This window comes from Notolabrus celidotus, chromosome 5 (assembly GCF_009762535.1).
Source record: "Notolabrus celidotus isolate fNotCel1 chromosome 5, fNotCel1.pri, whole genome shotgun sequence".
NCBI classification, from domain to species: Eukaryota; Metazoa; Chordata; class Actinopteri; order Labriformes; family Labridae; genus Notolabrus; species Notolabrus celidotus.
In genome coordinates this window covers 16,114,843-16,129,700 of record NC_048276.1, presented here as the reverse complement: position 1 = coordinate 16,129,700, position 14,858 = coordinate 16,114,843, and the positions used below count along the sequence as shown (strand labels likewise).

The 14,858-nt window shown below is 38.8% G+C and overlaps 1 protein-coding gene across 2 annotated transcripts in view; it reads left to right on the top strand.

The window, feature by feature from the left end:
* Positions 1–10,582: 10,582 nt before the first annotated feature.
* The window catches only part of acaca (acetyl-CoA carboxylase alpha), a 40,286-nt gene continuing 36,010 nt past the window's right edge, over positions 10,583–14,858 (top strand). Inside the window, exons 1-3 of one of the 2 annotated variants that reach the window (XM_034683097.1) lie at positions 10,583–10,768; positions 12,425–12,683; positions 14,663–14,795. In XM_034683097.1, coding sequence (XP_034538988.1) covers positions 12,454–12,683; positions 14,663–14,795 — 363 coding nt within the window. In that variant the 5' untranslated portion in view covers positions 10,583–10,768; positions 12,425–12,453. The remainder of the gene's footprint in view (positions 10,769–12,424; positions 12,684–14,662; positions 14,796–14,858) is intronic. The other variant, XM_034683095.1, reaches the window with a different exon arrangement.

Here is a 14,858-nt window from a genome sequence, read left to right as displayed (position 1 = left end):
TTTTAATGATTGAGAAATTTCAACGCATTGGGCAAATAGTAGAATTGGCCTTGATTCAATTCTGAAGTGCGGATCGGGATCCGTCTGGATGTTATCCTCATCCTGTAATCCTCTCAGTTTGTTTAACTTCAGCCATGTGGGCTATCCTTATCCTTAATTCTATCCATTTCTGTTGTACCTCAGCTGCCCTTTTAACACCATTAATCTCTCTGGTCATCTTTTCTGACACTCCAAAGGCTTCATAAGGCAACAATGGCAGTGAATTAATCTACTTTACGACCTTATGATGTGACGCTATCTTTGACTAGATCTTTGGCCTTGGTGCCTCCTCTCTCTAGGAATCAATAACAACGACGATTTTAAACAGACACTGTTAAAATGCGACACTTGAGGTGGGTGTATGTTTATTAAATCTTCACTACAGTTTGCTCAAATTGTTGCTGGAAACAGCTGCTGCTGCCATGCCCTTGGCCATGGCAATGGTGGCTGAGCAATAAAGGTGAATGAGTGAGTCTGCGGTCAGTGCACAGTGCACTCTGTATGCATGAGTGCAGCGCATTGCTTGCAAGGGCAATTCCCAAAACATTCCTGCTTGTGACAGCAAAGCCACTCTTGAATACTTAATCCCCCGTGCATAAATCTCACCTCAAGTCTGAAAACAATACTTTTTTTGAGTACAGAAATGACATACTGACTCTTACAATTGATGTTAAAAGTTTATAAATGTTTCTCAGACTGTCAGAGAACGGCCTTTGAAAAAACGTTCATGTTTTACAATTATTTTCTTAAAAAGAGAAGCTACGTTACACTTTTCTTCTTTTTTTTTTTTTTTTACAAATGATGACGACCTGAGAAAATACCAAACTTTTTTAGCAACTTTTTATTAAATCTGTTGCACTAATGAGAGTTCACACATGTAACAGCTGATAAAGAGAACAAAGACAATGGGCTTTAGAATTTGTCATTACTCTGTACCTACTGTAAAGTTGTGCTAAAAATAACAGCAACATTTCTTCACAATTTCTTTGTGTGGTGTTAATTTTGCAGTCACTTTTTTAATACCATATTTAAAGCAATTTGTGAACTTAATGTTAAATATATTAATGATACATTTTAAATCTTAAATGTCAATTATAAGTCTTTAATGTTAAATGGAAGAACAAATCTTAATGTTGAAAATTAAATTATATTTTTAAAATATATTGTAAATGTTAAATATAACAATAAATCTAAATGTTGAAAGTTTAACCAAAATGTTCAATGTTAAACATCAACGTGAATAACTTCAAAATCTGAACCTCATAGAAAGGTGTCTAAAATTATAGCTATGTTATATCTACAACCTCACAGAATGTTGGATTGTCTTCATCTTTGGAATGGTAATGTTGCAGTAAGATAAAACTATGGAATGTGTAAAACAAGGAAAAGTCTCAGTGACATCATCCATTGGTGGGTGAAGATATTTCCATGCCCTCACATGACTCACTATGGCCCCCATCAAACAAGTCTGCAATGCAACACTTAACTCATGTCTTTCAAATTCAATTCAAATTCAAAATACTTTATTTATCCCCTTTATTACTTCACTTACCAATGAGTACTGATGGGTATTATGACTTTTTGTCCAAACCCAGCAGAAAAAAAAGGAACATATTTTACACCATTCCTACCAACAGGAGCTTTAATATAATTTAGACATTTAGTGATGTGTTTATTTTACCCTTTGAGTTCTGTCAAGTTATTGCAGCTGACAACATGCTACTTCCTGTTATAGCCGTTTCAAAGTAAAGCCTTTTGGACTGAAGATGAAAATCCGTGCATCGCGACCTTCAGCTGCAGCTGCTTGATGAGCGTGGCTCCAGTGGCGTGTCTAGAGGGATGACCAAGGGTGGCACTGGCACCCCTTGAAATCCAATTGGCCACCCCAGGGGCCACCCCAAAATCCCAAACTATGATTGGCTATTTGCCTTGTGGGGCTTCTGTTAAAATCTATAATTTGGGATGAGTTAAAAGGCTGACAGTAGATTTCTCTATTAGTGCCCTCAAATGTGACTTCATCCCTAAATAATTCAGCTTAGAAGATTGATGCCACTTTGTCCTGGTTTTTTTTAAAGTCAAAAGGAATATAACAACTGTTTAATACTTTAATGAAAGTAGGTTGTGAAGACAGAAAGGGTAAATGTTATTTATGTGTATATGCCCTGGCCAACCCTACCTATGTGAGAGCCTCAGTTGGGCCACCCCGGTCAAAAAGTTCTGGACACGCCCCTGCGTGGCTCTGCTCTGAAGTGTCACAGGGTAACACAGAGAGGAGGGGGGGGGTCCGATCGACGTTGTTGTCTGTCACATATTACTCTGCTATGCTACTTTGTTTGCCTGCCACTTCACTTCTGTCACATATACACATAGTTGGCCTAGTTAGCAATCCAGAATTGGGAGTATTGTTTTTATTAAGCAGTGCCGCGCCCCCCCTTGTCGTACCTCCGCGCCCCCCCACAGTTTGGGAAGCACTGACATAACCTAACTTTGGGTCTACCTACACACAGGCAAAGATGTGGAGCTGAGATGGGCTTTTAGCCACCTGGAAAACTGCTACAACATACCTGCCTGTGAGTCAAGTCAGCCAGAACCCTCATTTTGCCCAATTATGCAGAACTTGCAGCCCTATAAGGCCTTAAGTAAAGAAATGGGATAGATAGACCAAACTGTCTTTGTACCAGGCTGTTTACTTGTCCTGAAAAAAAAAATAGACATTTTAATATGGGTGTAAATGGGGTCTTTAGGAGCCACCCTTAAGTGGCCAATGAAGAAACTGCAGCTTTTTTTGCACTCCTGCACTTGCTTAATTTCTCAAGATCCCAGGTTACATTATTGACGCAAGATAGTAAAATGCCCTGATACCATGAGTTTCAGATACTGCGTTATTTGACAAAAGCAGTTGTGACATTGTAAATGTGCTCTGCACTTACACTCGATTTGGTCAAATAAAAAAATGGCTGATACAGTTTCTAAGAAATTAACATTTAATTTCAAGCTCAAGTCAGAGTGAAGATAACAGACATTAGCTCTTCAAGTTTCACTCTGAACATTCTGTTTTTAAATTTCCCTGACATTGAAAGCTCTTCCTTCTTCACTACAGCTCCTTGTGCTAAAAGAGAGAGATGGTTTCCCAGGAGAAAAATTGATCCAAAAGCCTCCCTTCTTTCCCATGGGCTTGTCCTCTCTCAAAATTCTACTGTGTAGTTTCCTCTTGGCTGAACGTAGGGTTGTATCACAAAAAAATCTCTATCTCTCAGGTCATCTGCAAGGTTTGGCCAACCTAGGAAAACCTCCCCCTGGAAGATTGTCTTTGGAGAGAACAAACATTTCTATCCTCCTCTTTAGGCTGAGTTAACAAGAAACTATATGTAGAGCTTAAAGCGGTTCTCTTATACCTTGTGCAGACTAGTCACTGGTTTATCTTACAGATATATAGTATTTATTTAAAACACGAGGTGCTGCACAGTACAAGTGTCTCTATTCAATGTGCCTTTTTAGATATGTAGAGCTCAGATGATATTTCTAAATTAATCATTATGATTTGCATTACAGTGTCAAAGCTACTCCGTGCATGTAGGCTTACATATCCCTTGATGCTGGGACAATACTCAGCATATCGCTGCTCTGAGTTTCCGGGGAAAGTAAGAGCAAAGATAAAAAGATGGTTCAAAGAGACTACACAGTCATCTGTAGCATACAATATGAATAAGGCTCTTAACAGGGATATCATCCAAAAGCTTGTGTTATCATGAATAAAGCACCACAGCGTATCTTGTGGGGCTTTGTTAGAGTGTGGGTTAAAACGGGTGCAGAGATGTAGAGAGAGGTGAATCGGTGAGCTGAACCAAAAAAAACTGGGAGCCCAATTAAATGTTTCATTACAAATCAGAGGAGAAACACTAATATAACACAAAAAATACTGTTTTTAACTCACTTTTTATTTTTGATGATTACTTTTTGATGAACATTCAATTATTTAAAGGCACTACGAGGAGTTTTCATGTTGCGTTGACTCAAGAGAACCTTTGGAAGAAATCTGTGTTGTCGTACAGTGTGGCTCTTGTCAACATGTAAATTTGTTGAGAATGCAAATGAATGCAAAACACCTCCTTTTTGACACTCATTGTCTTTGTTATTTTATTTCTTACAGGATGCAGAGTGATAAGGAAAATGTATTGATTTGTAGCTACGCACCAATGTAACAATGAAAAAACTTGATGGGCTCTAATTTATTACCATTAGCCCTTCAAAAGGTGACCAGGCGTACAGATTTAACTTAACCTGTCACGGCCCCGGTGTCATAATGTGTGCATGCAATTGAACGATTCTGTCCTCAAAGAGCAGCTTAGGATTCCCACACGAGCATAAACATAAAATTCTGTTAAGGCCAGTTTGCTCTTTTCCCAAGCAAAGCCCTGGTAGTAAAGTTTCTCCATCTAAAACAACACTTCAACAGAAAATGTGCATCTCTTTGCCAATACTGATGACAACAAAATTGGTACATAAAATGAAAACTGTCTCTCTGCTAACTTCACCAGTGGAGTTGTAAACATAGACACTTAAGGGTCAGTGCTGAAAATAGCAAGCAGCAACCTCCGGTCTAAAAATATGAGTCCAATGCGAAAGTGCTAAAAACTGAAGTTCATCGAGGATCCACTTGAGGCTGGCTCCGGAAGTACGGGAAACCACATACACACTGATTCAAAAAAGGCAATCTTTACAGCAGAAATAAACATGTTTACAGCCTGGTACAAAAGATGAGTGTAGTCTGGATAGCTCATTTCTCGAGCGACACACACTGTAGGGGGGTGTGAATTTTTTTCTAACGCTGCAATTTCAAAGATATAGAGATTACGAGTCTTCCAATGAGAGGCACAGCTGACTTGATTGACAAGTGGGAACACTAGCTGTTGGCGAGGAGGCTCAAAGCCCTTGCTCGACAGCAGAAATATGGCTTCCGCCGACGATTGGCCTCAAAACAGCTCTTCAGAAACAGATGGGTGACGTCACGGATACTACATCCATATTTTATACAGTCTCTGGGAAATAGACTCAAACTCTTTTTTTGTGTGGAAAACCCGACCAGACAAAGCACTGAAGTTCTGTATAAAGAACCAATCTTGTGGCTCATAATCTCATTTTATTGCGTCACTCGTGAAGACACAGCAGTGTTAAGTGTGTTCAAAATCTGTAATAAACTCCTCACAGTGCTTTCAGGATTTGATAAGCAAATCCTCCTTCTGGGATGCAGCCCAAGCTCACTCATTTCAGTAGGAGAACATCCCACAGCCAATCACAATAAGGCTTTCAGTATCTTGGACATTCATCAGTCATAGATAATGGCAGCATATATAGACTGAATGTGAACATCTAAACCCCCTCCCCATAGCTTATAAAATGCTTCAACGTAAGTTTTAACCTTTAAATAGTTCAAAACACTTCCTGTAAAGAGATGTGACTCATGGCAGGAAGAAGCATTTCCTCAGCTCCCTAACACATGTAGGTGTTTTGAAATGACTATCATGTGCTCTGTATTATTATAATTATTATTATAGTCAAAGCCCATCTGTAAAATATAAAAATCATGCAGTATAATAATGATAACTTCATATGGATGGACTTTCTCTCAGATTGGTTTCCAGTGCCCTGCTTGTTTTCCAACAGACAAGCTGCTGATAAGTGGTCGAATAAAATCTTGTGGGTAAAGAGTGGATGAGGCCAACTGAGTGTGCTGCTGCAGTATCACAAATAGTAAGGAGTACCCAGGCTCTTGGAATGACCATTTAATTCCAAGGCATCAGCTCGGGTGGGGTTATTTTGCAGCCAGACTGCTGAGTCCACTGTTCTCAAACTCTAAATGAATGGCCTCTGAAGCCATCTAGTGGACCACAGTTGCAGTTGCACCATATTTTCTTGTGTCTGTCTAGTCTTTCTTAGACAGTTTGAACAGGGAAGTCTTAATCTTTATTGTTAACAACGTGGTTGCAGTACCATTTCAGCATTGATATCACATCATTATGATTCCTGTTAATTATTATCCTGAATATACATTTTGACCAGTCTGATTTGATATTTTGTGCCATTAAAAATTCTGCATCTACAATTGTCCCCTTTCTTAAACAACACAAAGTATGGTATGGAAACAATACACAACTGATATGTATAATTTGTACCATTTGATCACCTTTTTTTTCTTGACAGATACTTTGACAAAGGAAACTATAGAAGTGTAACACAGTGCAACAGCTGTGAAGTAAGAATAAGAAGAATCCCAGTGAGGCTGTTGCACATAGCAGGACAAGGTTACAGATGCATTAAGTAACACACTGTTGCAAGAGAAATACACTTTTTTAAACCTCTGTTATTTCTGAGTTTGCATTCTTTCAGCATTTTGCATGACAAGCCATGCAACTTAAGCAGGAGTCTACCCTGGTTTCGCAGTGGAACACAAGAAATAACTCTCAGGTGGTTACATTTCCCCACATCTTTTAGCTACATCAGTCTCTCAATCTCAGTCTCTATCTCTTATCTAGAAAATTTTTGGAGCTTTGCTGTCGATGTTGCTCTATCACACATGTCCCTCAAAACATGAAGTCTTCCCTGTCAGATGAGTGGTTGAGCACCAGGAGGCTGTACATGACATTAAAGCCATGCTGTGGAAGCAACATTGTAACAGGATGTTGGACAAAACAATGTTATGATGATAGGTTTACATTTTTATCAATGCTACATGCAAACGAACAGATGTATGCACAATGTTACTGTTCTCATTTTGAATGTGTATCTTCTTAAACTTTAGAAGTTTTAATCCATCCTGTTATGTGTCCATCTTCTGTGTAAGCACTAATATAAATAATATAAATATAATCGTATGATTTAAACACCATCACCCAACTCACTTGTGATGAATCGTTCCAAGTTTTTTGGGAAGAGTTCTGAACCGCAGCGTCCTTGAGCGCCGCCATCTTTTTTCTTTTATGTTCTAACATTGGCTCACCCCTCTGCAGGAATTGTACTAAGGAGGGGCTTGCGGGAAATATTGGGGTGAAATTGGGAGTGAACATTTCAGCTGTGGGTGTCTCTGTGAGTTTTGTGCATGTGTGAATGCAATTCTAGACATTACACTGACTTACACATAAAGTTGCTCATGTTTGTTGCAAAGTATGATTTTGAAAGGCTTTTTGATGGTCTATAAAAGACAGGGACCTCCTTTGCAAAAATAGTTCTCTCAAGTTAGATACCTTGTCCATAAGACAAAAAAAAGAAGAGGTTGTAAAAATAATCTTGTTTTGTTACTGTTACCATCTTTTTCCACGAGGACCTGTTCCAACAACACTGAGGCCCCTTTAACAGCAATCAACACAACAGTGGTAGTTAACCTGATGTTGAGCAATGCAGAGCTCAAACACAACCATCACTCATTTTTGAGTACACTAAGTTCAGCGCCTGCAGCAGGGCACTGCTTTTGTACCAGGTTTTTATGGACTTTACTTGAAGCTGTTTTCCAGCAACCTTCAACACACCTTCACAAAAACATTGAGTCCTCTCAAGATCCTCATGACTGCACCCATGACATCAGCCAAATCTGAGAGGTACTTATCTGCAATGAAAAGGATCAAGACCTTTCTGAGAAGCACACAGGATTGTCTTAAGGCTTTGGCACTGTTCTCCAAGGAGAACAAACTTGTCAGGGACATCCTTGACTTCAATAAGAGGGTCAGTCAGAGGTGTGCCTCTGAGAGAGGAGAAAAACATCCAGAGATTATCACCACAATGTTTTTGTTCCTTCTTGAGCAAAGTGTTTCTACATGTGAATACCTCTAAACAGCTATGAAAAAACTTAAGTTTAGTTTCTTTTATAGTTATTCCATTGCTAAAAATACAATGACCAACGGGCCCACTGATTTTGTCTTTCAGGAAAATGAGAAATGTTATCAGCAGAAGTTGTGCCATTGTGTCCTATAGCAATGTAGGTGAGATGATTTGCATCACATGTTCACTTATAGTATTTCATGTATTTCACAGAAAATGTTTAGAGAAACCAAAATATAAAAAAACAGCATGTTTATCAGGATGTCTTTATTTCATGTTTGAATATAGCTGAATACTGAATATAAATATGTTAATGTCAAACTAAAAGTACTAATGCAATTTTTAAACTATGACTCTGGTGGTGTGTCGAAATCTGTTTGGTGTGTTGGCACAGCCCTGCCTTGAAAACGTACCACCAGTTGCCAAGGTTCCTTTTGTGTATTCAAAGTGGACATCATCTGTAGCTTGGGGGACTTCTCTTGTCGCAGTAATGGGCTTTGATAGCACATAAGTGTACCCGGAGACTGAGCTGGTGTAGATGCTGATCATTTCACATCGACTATTTATGACACTTGGAGCGGACTCGAGACGTTGTCCAGCCGCCCCTCCCTTGCAGCCTGCAGACAGACCCCTATCCCTACTCTGTTTCCGGACACGCTAACCACTCTGCCAAGGTTTCATAGCAAACGGCACATGGAGTTCATGAATGACGCAGGACCACCTCCTCCAACCCGCCCCTCCTGTCACCTCGTTAGCCCCGTCCATAAAGCCTCCTCCGTAATCTGATTGGTTCTCTGAGGATGAAACCTTTCTAGAGCTAGACGCAGTAGATCTACAGTAAATATAGAGTAAGTACTGTACATCCTAACAGTTAGTACGCAGAATATGTGCAGTTGTTGTGCAATATGACTATGTATAAGGTTGTGTAATTTGTGTTCAATCATTATATCAATAAATATCGTAGTCTGTAGATGTAAAAAGGGCCTTCTTTGACATCAATTACTTTATTAATACCAATGGAAAATTTATAGAACAACCAACCCACAACTAGTCTATCACAGATTGGAAAGTATAGCCTATCAACATCACGAATTTAAAGAAAAAAATAAAACAGCATATGAAAGTATTCAAATCAACCCTTAAACTGAACTTGTTCTTTAAGGCAATGCTGTGTTATAAAAGTGTTTAATTAAAAATGTTTAATAAAGGTGTTTCATATTATACACAAACAATTTTAACAGAAAACTAATCAATGAGTATTTATTTACATTAGATAAAAATAGATTTTCTCCTCTTTTTTTAAACGTGAAGATTTGTGTGTTCAATTTTTTAATGTCTGCCTGTTTCAGTGATTTAATGGATAACTTTTATACATAAATCAATAGGAATATATAATATATATATAATTATATTAACATTTTTACAACACTTTTAGCTTTTTATACAGAAACAAAAAGATGAAATTCTGTAGAAAAAAAAAAGCAAACACTTTTAATGTAATATTCGGAGAAGAAAGATAATCCACATAAATCTACTATCTATATAAGCCCTAATCTAGGATGCATTTTATTTTCTCATTTTTTCCATGATAAGAGTACTTTTCAGTTGTTCTTTCAATATCTCTTCTTATTTTCCCCAAGGTAACTATGTTGGGTTATTTTAAAATTTATTTTCTTAACATCTTAACTTATAGAAAAACTTATAGAAAAATAATGATGCAATATTTTTCCCACATTGCCCGACCCTAAATCAAAAACATCTCCCTCCAGAAGAAGATAATGTTTGCTGATGTTTACATGGCTTGTGGAGAACTAAGGACTACCTAGTTACTGATTTACTGATACATTATTGAAAAAATTTCATATACAACTTTTATGATTACTAAGTCTCATTAGGAGCCACTGGCCCTGAGGTATTCTGACAACATCAAATGTGGCCCTCTTTGAAAAAAGTTTGGACTGATTTTATCTGATATGTCAATTGTGGAAAAGAAACCCTAGTTCATAGCTACAGAAGTTGGAATGTTTCGTTTCTTTTGATTTTATATATTTATTTCATTTGACTTTTTACTATATTCGCTACACTGGTATCATAGTAAAATTCTGTTAGTCAGACTGGCTAAAATACATGGCAGAATGTAAATAACCACCATGGCCTGGGCATAATTTTATCTGTGTATATGAAAAGGTACGGTCACTTTATTTTGATTTAAAGTAAAAGACTGAGGAAGTCTACGAGTGTCATGTTTAAGTTAAAGATAATGCATTTGTAAAAGAAAATAGAAAAAAACACTCAGTCATTGTGTACCAACTGTATGTAGAGTATATGGTATAATGTTCAATAAAAAGAAAATTAAAAAAAAAGGAAAAAGTTTGGACACCACTGTTCTATACCTTTGTTTTTTGTAAGATAGCATTTTTATTTATGATTTTTGGATTTGTATTTAGGTTTCTATATGTATTGTCCTTACTGTCTTGTTGTGTCCTTACTGTCTTGTTGTGTCCTTACTGTCTTATTGTGTCCTTACTGTCTTGTTGTGTCCATACTGTCTTGTTGCGTCCTTACTGTCTTGTTGTCAAGTACCAATGTTCCATTCACCACCTAAAATTCCTTGTGTGTGCGAGTTCACTTGGCAATAAAGCTTTCTTGAATCTTGACTCCTGCAGTCTTTTCTACCTCATCTATTTCTATAGCGGAAGTTTCGGTCAGAGGTCATTGTCCAATAGTAACCTCCGTGCGCATCATCACATCACCCCACTCTCTGCTGTTAAAGCGTCTGTCGGAGCTGTGTGACCTCATCATGATGTGATTTTTTTTGTCACCATCACTGGAGACAGAGATGTCTGACAGACACAGTTAGTTTATCGATCTGTGGGAGTCAGCGTTTTCAGGATTACGCTTCAGTTTGTCTCCACCGGTGAGTTGATAGTCTAGATGTTTATCTCAGATTAAACAGATCCGCCGGGTCGGACCATACTGCAGGACAGTAACACCTGCAGTGCAGTCCTTATAGTCCTGTATTAGATCCGTTACTGTGGCATTATAATTCTATTAGCAACTGCCGGTAAGCTAGCTAACACCTCCGCTGTTAGCATCAGCTTATCCCCGGCTGCTGTTGAGTTAGGAAGCTAGCTCTGACTTGACAGGCACTGTAAGGTGTACCTAACCTAGTCAATTGTCAGCACACGACATGGTTTTATCTAGCAGTTTCGGTCTGTGGACAAGCTGACTCCCGGTTTGGTTTTGTGATGCTCCCTTGGCTCACGTTTGTAGTGTGTCTGGCTACAGTGCTCGGCTTGTTTTTCTGGTCTCGCAAGCAGCTAGCGATAGGTAAGGTGTGCCTCACCTGGGAGCAATCTCTCTTACTTGGACAAGCAGGTGGGAAAAACATTTAGTTGTAGCAACCTAAGGAAATAGAGGCAGACTGGAAAGCACAGTGAAAGTTTAATTATATGTTATTGTTTTAATAGAAACATGTCGTTGCAATCTGGTAAGTGAATTAGGACTCCAGTACTAGAGGAGATAATACTTTTATTATCAGTTACATTTATTCTGCTATCAATTTATACAATGCAAAGTTAAAGTCAGACAATTAGTAAAGGTTTGATATTTCCCTTCATTAATTGGATTCACAAAACATGTCTCTTAACCCTCCTGTTATGTTGCTAAGTTAAAAAATCTAAGAAAAATTGTTAAAAGTATTATTTTGCATTTCTAATGTCACAGTGGATGAAAGGCTAGTGGTATTCACAGGTTCGTTCTAATATAGGCAATATATGCCCTCCAAACCAGCTAAATACAGCATAAAAATCTGGGCAGCATGTGACAGAAGAGGTGTCTCAAGTTAACTTATCAACATCACTATATAAAAAAAATAAAAATGTAAAATAAAATAAACAAAAATCTATGTCATGTAAAACTATAGTATTTATATTTAGGGCTTTTAAGTGTACATTAAAACAAGTTTTAACATGAATTTCATAAAAAACGAGTGAGTTATCCTCATTGGACCATGATCTGTGAGAATTAAAGAACGCCATTGCACTAAATATTGATTTAAATGGTTAGTAATGGAGTAAATAATGAGATTTAATTAAAAAAAATGTGGGTTCTGAAACTTTTGGATCATTAAATATGCCCTGGATTAAGTTGGCCCAGGAACATTATTGCTGTCCCTATGAAACAAACATAACAGGAGGGTTAAACAGGCAGGACTTATACTTTTTCCATATACAAGTTTTCTTTTAATACATTCTTATTAAGTGCTAAAATAACGCATCAGATGCATATGTATAGTAACTGTAAACTGCAATCCTTGCTCACGTTTAATTCTTATATATAGTAGTTTTGGTGTGTTCAACATCCTATTTACAGTGCACTGATGCTCCCTGTCTGAGTTCATATCTTGCAACATCCTGTAATGCTTTATCAATACACAAGTTTAGATAACCCACTTTTGCAATAAGACAAACAGTGGGGCATGCCAGCCTTGTGTCGCACTGACTGTACCCTGATATTTGGACTCTGTATCTCCTCTATAAACTATTGCTGCCATGGCTGTGTCTCTCAACAGTCTTTGCAGCCTGTTCGTGTCGTCCAGTCATGGCACAGCAGGACGATGCTGCCAAGAAGAACCCGGCTGTGGCAGCGTTGCACTCTCACTTTATTGTGGGATCGGTGTCGGAGGAGAACTCGGAGGATGAAATCCAAGGGAAGCAGCTGGAGGAGAAGGAGGAGAAGGAGACCCGGTCCTTGTCTCCGTCCTCCGGGAGCTCAGACAGCACCTATGAAACAGGATTTGACCCAGTTGATGGCCCCATACAAAATTTAAGGTAACAGTCCAGACCAGAGCTGTCTGCATCTGTGCAAGGTTCCTGATATTCTTAATAATTTATGATTGAATCCAATTATATTTTACATTCTTAAAATATTAGACATATGTCAACATCTGCAGGACTTATGATGAGCAGTCTGCTGCAGATCAAGGTTTTTTTATTGAGCCATTTCTTTAATTTGACCCACAGTGATGCATTGAATTTACATCTTAAAGATATCTGCTCTGGGTTACATTGCTTCATTAAAAAACATGCATACATGAGAGACAAATAGAGAACCTGCAGCTATCAATGCAGTCTTAATGAAACTAGTTGTGTGTCTAGAATGAGTGCACTCACTTCATTCTAGATACACCTCCCTCTTTGCTGGGTAGCTCCATTTTGCAGCACGTGTGCAAAAATGTGGTTTCAGTAGCTGCTGTGCATGCTGCTGAAGGTTTCTCTGTTACTGAATGCTGAGTCTATCATAGAGTGCATAATGTTGGTTTTGGAGAGGTGGAAATATGTGCACACAGAGAAATTCCCAACCAGAAAGTGTAAAGGAGCTATGTGATGCTGACACAACTTTGCAGAAAGCTTGCAGAAGTCTTTGGTCTCTCTGTGTGCCCTGGATCTTTCATTTCATGTTCACAGACAGTGTAGCTTATAGATTAACTTTTTTTTTACTTAAACTTCATGAATGATTTGGGTGAGAAATTTGAGGAAGATCCTGCCTATTTTGGTAACAGAGTATTTCCTGGAACATCGCACACATTTTCCCATCCAGCTGACTCAAAGATTTGAGACTGCTTTTCAATTTTTTTCCACTATTTTGTCTAATTCTTTTTGTTCATGATGCCTGCAGCCACATGGACCCCGTGGTCTCTTTCTTTTCTTGTCACCCCACTGACTGCCTTCTTTTGATTTGATTGTCTTCTTCCAGCTTAAGATTCAAGTAATCATCTGAATCTTCTCTTTTTCAATGATTGCATTTCTCTCTCTGCTTTTACTTCTTCAGTTTCACAAAAACAAAGAGGATGAGAAAGGGAGAGTGTGTGTTTGAAGGTAGGGGTTACATACTGAGAGTAGCTTTGACAGCACTTTTAAAACTGGATGTACTTGATGGGGGGGGGGGGGGGGGGCTCTGCCTCCTCCACCCCCTGTACCATCCCTCTCATAGGACAGAACCAGCTCTCGCTCCACATCTGGATTGAAATTGCAGCCTTCATTCAACAAAGACTGAATAGCCGTCTAGCGGAGAGCCCTCCAGCGGAGAGAGCCCTCCAGTAATGCAATAATGCAGTATCAGGCCACAGAAGCCAGCCAGCCAAACGAGCCCAGGCACTGCCACACCCTCCAGCTGATAGTCACATCCCTCCCCCTGCCATAACCATTCCCTACATTGGTTCCCCTTTGGGTGGAGCTTGACTTGAATATGCCGGTAACCGTTAAGTGCTGCTGGAGATGCTTGCCCAAGCATGTTAGCATGTTTAAAGTGACCTGTCATGTCATGCATGATGTGTAAGGATGTCAATAGTAACTCTTTGAGGTGACAGTTTTTCTTCTTGAAGGTATCATTTCTGCCCCCTTCACTTCTGCTTTTCAAACATGCAAATCAGTGCCATCATCCCATCATGAACTGGTTCTCACGCTTACTGTAATGCTCACCCTAAGGTGGCTGTAACTCTTTTACAAGCTGTAAACTCTGTGATAAAAGACAGTCGTCAACCAGCTACTCTTTCAATCAGCAGCTCTCTTATCTACATGAGTTGATATCAGTGCCCTTTTTTTTATCTGCTTGGCTGTAAACATACACTGTTGTTAAAGCTGCTGCCAAAAGACATGATCACTCTCTGCTTCTTGCAGTTTGATTTCTAAACTTTTACGTTTTGTAAATGTGAACAAAGAGCCCATAAGCTGCCTCAAACTCCGTTCTGTCCAAACCTGGAGGTGTTACAAAAGGCCATTAAATGCATTCTTTGTATGTTTCTAAACAGGCCAAGCATGTCAGGGCTGCACCTGGTGAAGCAAGGCAGAGATCGCCGACGTATTGACCTCCAGAGGGACTTCACTGTGGCTTCTCCTGCTGAATTTGTCACCCGCTTTGGTGGCAACAAAGTGATTGAGAAGGTGAGGATGCTGAAAGTGCAACAAATGAAAACATATTCAGAAAATAAACCATAGCTATGTACA